This window comes from Stylophora pistillata, chromosome 14, assembly GCF_964205215.1.
Source record: "Stylophora pistillata chromosome 14, jaStyPist1.2, whole genome shotgun sequence".
Taxonomy (NCBI): domain Eukaryota; kingdom Metazoa; phylum Cnidaria; class Anthozoa; order Scleractinia; family Pocilloporidae; genus Stylophora; species Stylophora pistillata.
The window spans coordinates 13,907,893-13,915,596 of NC_142532.1; the positions used below are offsets into that span (position 1 = coordinate 13,907,893).

Consider the following 7,704-nt stretch of genomic DNA (forward strand, 5'->3'; position numbering starts at 1 on the left):
TGTACCTTTCAGTGCGACCTAATGCGACTACCTGAGACGATTATCATCTTTCAATAAAACTGATTTCCCGTAATGGTTTTAAGAATGACAAGTTTGATTTTCTTGTCATTTGGCATAATTTCTAATCTCGTTTTAGTTTTCACACTATCATTTGCACGTACTTGTTCAGGGGAGGCGTTTCCAGTTTTACCATTTTAATCTTGTATTTTCTTCCAGGGCAGTGTCAACTCTTTCTGATTAGTTTCACGAAATCTCCATCACAATACAGTCATGTGTTCAATTAGAGTAAATTGAGGCATTAGTTTGACTGAAAACTCATATATAACTTCATCTTAGCATTGTTAACTGTGTTGATAGGTAGTTAGTCTGTGTGCAGCAAGAGCCACCTCCAGTCACCTCAGAATGAATCCAAAGTTGTGGCTGACTATCATGTTTCTCATTTCCCGGATTGGTATACTTGGCGCTACTGTTCAGTGTCATCAGCAGGAACAATCAATTGGTGGAATGTACCTCAGAGGTCACATGTTTAAAATGTATCGGGTTGGGTTGCCTGTGGAGTGTTACTTCCGGTGTGAGGAAGAAGTCACATGTCAGAGTTACAATGTCGTCGTTGGTCAAAACATCTGCGAACTGAACAATCGTACAAAGGAAGCAAGACCAGAAGATTTTATTCCAGATGAGAAGAGATTTTACATGAAACGCTCTGGAAACAGAGGTACGCTTGAAGTTCCATCAACTTGCTTTTTACTTTTGCGATTCTGGGCACACTTTTTTCTTTTGTTTCAATCTGCACGATTGCAGAAATGTCAAATTTCAGCTGTGATTGTTTCGTAGCAGAAGCTTATGACCTGGAAACGTCTAAATTCCCCAATATTGTCTGAAAAAAAGCTGAGGTTATTAGCCGGCAAATCAGAAGCAAGGGTGCAATTTTTGGCCAAATATGGAATAAGAGGTTCAAGTATTGTTTTCGTTCATAAAAACCCACAACTGATTACAAAGAGGCATTAAAAAGCCTACAAGAATAAAGGATTTAGCAATAGTCTTAACTCTCTCTTAAGGGAGAATGGGATAATATTTTCTGAAAAAGAAATTTAGTTCAACTCAGCGCTAGAAAAAGGCGGTCGGTGATAGTGCGGCAGCTGCGAATGGATCAAGGGGATCTTTTGATGGTAAAAAATCCCTGATGGAAGTGACATCCACAAGTAAACTTTTTTCCCCGTGAAAATAAGCATCTAAGTTTCCATTGAGACCAAAGGATAGTTTGAAATTTTAATAGGTATGCTTTCAAGACAACAAGAAGGTGAAAAATATGAGCGGCGAACCTGTTAACTAGACTGAGCTAACTGATCTTTCCAAGAACTGACTTTTTTCTTACTGTTGTTTGACTGAGGATTTGACAGTGACTGAAAATAGAGTTAAAATTTATGAAGAAACGCTTCGCAATATTTAGTTGATGAGTGATCGAGAAAGTTTTGAGGTACGACTGATTACGCTGAAATAACACTTGGAGCAAAATCTAAAGTTCGCACTGAGTTGTAGTCCATCAACTATATGTTATACCAGATTTTCTTCAAAGACGAAGGTTGAAATCTTTAAATTTTATCCCGCATTTACTCTTTAGTGAGAGTTGTTTGCGTCGTTGTACGTTCACTAAAAAATGGATGGTTTACCCGTTGCATGTTGATTACGTCTCCATTTAGACTAACTGGGTTAACTTAGTTAATTAGAAGAGCTCAAAAATGTATAAATTCATTAATTAGTTGGCCTCAAGTTTGATATTTAGCTCTGCTCTGACCCGCGCAGCTTGCAGAGTAAAATACGCTTTGTTTGAATATTATGAGAAATAACCATAAACTTAGCCGTAAATTGAATTTAAAAAGCGTGCAAAGCTCCCCTCATAATAAATTTGCGGTTTTCATCCTCTAAAAATATAAGTTTGGTCGGTTCTCTAAACTACGGTCGAGTTTTCAAGTAACACTTGCACATTTAGCTATCTTTTTAGAAAGATAAACAACTCCATCTTGGAAAGTAAATGCTGATAGGCTTGTCCCGCACAACATCAAACCTCAGCACTCGGACATACCTGATCGCTTTTAGGTCATACGCCTCTGTTCGTAGTTTGTAAATGTTTTTAAATACAAGACGGATGAAAAAGCGACGTTTCGGAATTGCAACGGCAATGACAACGGTCTCACGATATAATACCGAAACGTTGGCTTGTGTCTCTATGTCCTTGTTGCTGCCTTCCCTCTTATTTCTTAACCTAGATCAAATTGAATTAGCACAGTTTTCATTTCTACCTGCTTTTACACAGGTAAGGAAGGTGGAAGCTTTTTTGCTATCCTTTTATTCGTAATAAAGGCTGATAGTTTCTAAAGAAACTGTTTGGGGCTGCGTCGGTGGGGGTAACGAAGTAATTTGAATATATTAACAAAGTTGAAATGGTAAATTGGCCACCGTTACGGTTATAAAAGCTGACGTTTCGAGCGATGCAAAAAGATTTACATCGGCGAAACAGGCAAAAGACTAGGTGACCGATTCCGAGAACACCTTTGCGACGTGGAGAGGAATGACAAGGACACATCGAAACCAGTCGCTAGACATTTTAATTTGCCCAATCATTCTAAGCAACATATGGCAATCTGCGTTCTTTCCTTACACTTAGGTAGCACGGAAAGCCGCAAAAATCTTGAAAAAAAGCTCATCTTTCAAACCGGCTGTCTAAATCCCACAGGTATCAACGAACGCTTTTCATTCCACTAATTTATTCGTGTCTTTCTCATTGCCATGTTCCCACCAATCACGTAGCTCCATTTTCTGCTTTTAGAAGCACACAAAACCCACAATTCCTCTATTCGCTCCGACGAAACGCTAACGCTCGAAACGTCAGCTTTAAAACCGTAACGGTGGCCAATTTACCATTTCAACTTTGTTGATATATTCAAATTCTTTTATTGGTTATAGTTTGCTGAAATCGCGTTAGGAGGTATGGAATAGCATGATAGCGTAAACTACTTTCAATTATCTGTATGAAAATGGTTTTTTACTTACGCAGTTCCCCTCGGAACCATCAAAGAACTTCCAGCGGATACCTGCGGTGAGATTAAAGCGAGTGAAGGCGAGGAGACGGCTGACGGGATATACTGGATTCACTCCAAAGCGAATTGCGAGGTCATCGAGGCTTATTGTAAAGGTAAATGGTTTCGTAAGATTGTTTGAAATATTGGGCACTCCACTACCTCCTTTTATCCCGACTTCTCGGGGCAGTGTTTCTGCAAAAAAGTGAATGAGAACAAAAAAAGATAAACTTGGACGAGGAGAGGAGTCATCAACATGAATTGCTTTCTTTCTTCTACAAAACTGTCTTGATTAGCGAATGCAATCAGGTTAAAACAAATAGTAAAATCGCGATGCCGAATAGGACAATGGTTTACCTTTTTTATCACTGGAAATTGAATGATTGTTAGTTACCATTCGCAACGTAACATACATTGACTGTTATTCTCTGTTAATAATATAAAATCCAGTTGAACTTTTAAAACTCCGATCCCCTTCAATTACTTTATCTTAGGGAGCTGGCAAAAGATAAATGGTGAAGAACCCGTCTGTTTTGGAGCCAAAGATAATCTGTATGGCTCCTTTAATATGACAAAGAGTGGACGAGTGAAGACAATGAAGCTTATTCACAGATCAGGGTCGGTGCACTGCAACCCCAGGACTGGTGCATCCTACTGGGGCTGCACTCATCCAGGCTATGGAGGTAGGTTGATGACAATCATTACAGATGCCGATAAGAAACCTGTCTTTCCGCCTGCTAAAGACTTGAAAAGTGATTCTTACAGTCTTCCTGGATTTCACCATGATTCAGCTGAGCTGGTTTTTCGCAACCTTGTCAATCGGTTGTCTGTTTCGAGCAACCAAGAGATGCAGATATGGTACGGACAGGATTGGATAGATAATAGCGAGGAAAACAACAGCGGTACGACTTGTATTGATGTGTATGCATGGTATGGGTGAATCTGCTGACTGCAGACTTTGCATTCGATGATTTTAAAACGTAGAAAAAAAAAAAGATTACAAACGAACGTCACTCATAAACAAGAACCCACGTAGCATTTTTAGGAAGACAAACCTACTTCAGTGTCTGAAGACTGTCATTTCTGCGTTGCATTCTCAAGAGAAAACAGAAGGTCCTTAGGGATCAATATGGTTTTTATTAAAAAATATCGCTCAAGATCACGGAGGTAGGAGTGATATTTCTCGGTCAACTCGTTTTCCATAGCGATAGTATGATGCACTCCCTTGCTTAGCTTTTATAGTCCAGTGCAATTTGACTTTTATGAGAAGGTGCAATTTCAATAAACTCGTGTAGATAAGTAATTATTTATTGTAGCTTTCCAACTCAACCTCGATCTAAAAAAAAGAGAAAAGGAATGTGAAGTAAAACAAAGACATTAAGGAAGGCAAAAGAAACAAACTAAAAACAAACAACCTCCCAAACCTCATCAGTTGCGTGAATCAAGTCTATTTTTCATCATGACACCCCAACTCTGTGATCCTTCCGAAAAACTTCCTCAATCGACGCCAAGAAAAATCCTTGACAAAATCAGGTTCTGTCCAATTGTATTTTCCTATTGCAATGATGCATTGTTCAAAAACTACCGATAAAGAAAAAAGTACACATTTTTTTTTAGAGTATAGAGCTAGGTGGAGTTTGATTTGGTTTGTAACTATTGCCGGTTTTCACTGCGACACCATCATCAAAACCATTCAACAAATAAAGTCAATATGATGCACGATCCTCGCAGTAGATAGCGCTATTTAAGCAATAGCGAAAATCAGACCTGAAAATAATCAGGCCTGTACGGGATTCGAACCACTGACCTCTGCGATACTAGTGCAGCGCTCTACCAATTGAGCTAACAAGCCAACTGGGAGCAGGCCGTTAAGTTGATTCGTAATAAACCCGTGAAAGTGATAAATGAGATACAATGAAATATATGAGGTTCATATATTTTGTACTGCGGTATTAGATACCGCGTAAATAAAGTCAAGAATGTAAGAGATAAAATAAGACGAATACTCAAACAGTCTCGCAAGGATTCATGACTTTGTGATATTCCGTGCGGGAGATATTGGTGTCCCTCAAAGGGATACCAACGTGCATGGCGCCCGGAAGCTAACAAAAACATATGTCATCGAGTTTTGCTTTAAAAAGCCTGAGTCGTATTCCGAGGGCTCATAAAGTCTGTATGATTCATGCTCATTCTCATCCAAGAACTCTTCAGATTGCGAAATCTCAACAGATGAGTGACTTTTTTAACCTAACTGACAGCATTTTGATATCATATCGCGCAAAAGCTTAAAAGTTTAACCTTGCTTTATCACAAGAAGAAAAACCCGATCAAGCTGAAAATTTGTAATAAAATAGATCTTCAACTGTTCTATTACTCAACGCAACAGAAATCTCATAAGGTTTTTAATTCATCTTTTTGTTTTTGGTTTTGATAACGTCACGGAAAACCAAGAATACGAGTAAACAGAACAATCGCGAGGCGCGTGTAAGAGTTGTTAATCACAGACAGAATCGTACGACACAAATTCATCAAAAACTATCAAATGACAATCGGTTAAATTTATTTAAAATTAAATAAATAACAATGCACCAGCCTGGAATTGAAAAAGGCACTTGCAAATGACGCAAAGTGTGCTACACATGATGTGCAAACTGTTTGATATGCATTAGACTACGAGCAGTCCCTCCTTTCCGGCGAAATCCGTCGCGCGAGTCGAGAAAATCCATTAAGTTAGTGTGCCAGGGGAGCTCTATGAGTCAGGCGTACTTTTCAAGCGGCCGCCTCATGGGTGCGTAAGACAAAAGTATAGCTTCCTGTGGCGCGCTAACATCAATTCTTTTTCACGAAGTTTTTCGATTCGTGCAAAGGATTTCACCAAAAAGGAGGAACTACTTGTAGTCTAATTACCCATTTGTGATGAAGAGAAAACTGTCTTGTAAGTGCTCGATTCGGGTTAAGAATAATTTATTTGAAGTCGATAATGTATGTTGGAAGTGGTTGCCCAATCTTCCGAGCGGGTGGCAACTGTTAAAAACACTCGACGAATAAATTTCTGAAAAATTTACTATATGCACAGAAAAATTAATCATCTATAAACCATATATAGATAAGCGTATTTGTATACATTAAAGGACTACGTAAAAAACTAAAAATGAAAAAAATTCGATTACTAGAAAAAAAACAAACAAACAAAAAGTTCGAATTTTAAAAACAAAAACACCAAATCTATGAAAAACAGGAGTGGATCTAGATCGTGAGGAAAGTTTTAATTTTTTTTTACTTATTTAGGTAAGCCTCTCCATGACAAATCCTCATTAAGGCCATATACATGCTTTGTTTTCTATTATTAGCCATTATTTGAAGTCTCCAGTCACTTACTACTAACCGCGAGTTAAACAAGTTAGCAATAGAACTGGCTTCCGGTATGGAAACACTTCCGGTGTCGATAAACGTTAGTCATTCGTTAAAAATAGGTGTTGTAAATTAACAGTTCTTTACAAACGCGTCATTATGAAAAGTGACAGCAGCCAAATTCGCGCGTTTGGTTCGTTTTATAAACGACATTCCAAAAAATCATCCGTCAACCGTCAAATGACCTAAAATCTAACCGTCAACCGTCAAAAGGGCTGATTTCTAACCTTCAACCGTTAACGTGACCCCCCATAGAGACCCTCTAAGAAAATTGAAAATCCCAGTGTGGACGGTAGTGTTCGTGTAGACTTTCTCCCAAGTCGCGCTTTGAGTGCGCAGCGCGAAGCGTGAGCCGAGCCGAGCGAGCGATGGCGAGCGAGTCCTACCCCACCAGAACAGAAAACCAAGCGAACGACTTTGAGAAAGTCTAGTGTTCGTGTACAAGTAATGAAACCGAGATCCTGCGAGAAAGTTCCTCAGGTTTGTTCAAAAACATTTTAACGACAAAAAAAAAGCACCAAACCAAAATATTACAGAAGAAAGATTGACCAATTAGCAGTAAAAAGGACTGCAATTCAAGTAATATTCATGATGAATGAATATCATGTTCATAAATGAACATAAGGATATATTTTGAGTTAACCAAGAACTTATAGCCATCCAAACTTTCAATGATTTTTTCCCACACCATAAACTGCGTGATAAAAAAAAAAGAGTCAACTTTCGCCAGTTTTAACTTTTAGACGAGAATGAAAACATTTCTCTTCTAGGTAATGTTTTATCCCATGATTAATCATATATTGAAGTATTCAATTCCGGGGTCAAAAATTATAATTATCAAGGTAGATTTAGTATACTATTTCGACCGCTTAATGTGCATTGTTGGATGGAATTTTCGAAAATGGGAATAACATGTCGTCCGGCTGTGTAAGAAGTTCGCCGAAACCACAACATAATTTAATACTTCCATTATCCTTTATCTTATCTAAGGTATTCTAAATAAAATATCATTAGGACGAAAGATGCACTGAGCTGCGATTAAAAGTTGCATAATTACGATCATGACTGCGGCGTTAAGTAGATGTCAAACTAAAAAGTAGTTTTTTATCGTAAAGAACCGTTAAAAAAGTAAAACTTATGTGTTTTGTTCTAATAAAGGATTGATATAAATGCGCAAAACAAAAAATTCCTCAAACGACAGTTCCGTAAGCATACA

General features: G+C 38.2%; 1 protein-coding gene across 1 annotated transcript; it reads left to right on the top strand.

Moving 5' to 3' along the window:
* The first annotated feature begins 248 nt into the window (after window positions 1-248).
* LOC148716660 (uncharacterized) lies at window positions 249-5,244 on the top strand. The gene is made up of 3 exons (XM_088745833.1): window positions 249-715; window positions 3,056-3,193; window positions 3,572-5,244. Exons 1-3 carry the CDS (start codon window positions 403-405, stop codon window positions 4,015-4,017), a joined length of 897 nt encoding a protein of 298 aa, XP_088601959.1. The 5' UTR covers window positions 249-402; the 3' UTR covers window positions 4,018-5,244.
* The last annotated feature ends 2,460 nt before the right edge of the window (window positions 5,245-7,704 follow it).

What these genes read in the sequence shown, in the direction of transcription:
- LOC148716660 (XM_088745833.1), top strand. Translation starts at nt 403, where the DNA reads ATGAATCCAAAGTTGTGGCTGACTATCATGTTTCTCATTTCCCGGATT. An exon ending in GAAACGCTCTGGAAACAGAG is followed by an intron (nt 716 to 3,055) that starts GTACGCTTGAAG and finishes TTACTTACGCAG; the next exon opens with TTCCCCTCGGAACCATCAAA. An exon ending in CATCGAGGCTTATTGTAAAG is followed by an intron (nt 3,194 to 3,571) that starts GTAAATGGTTTC and finishes ACTTTATCTTAG; the next exon opens with GGAGCTGGCAAAAGATAAAT.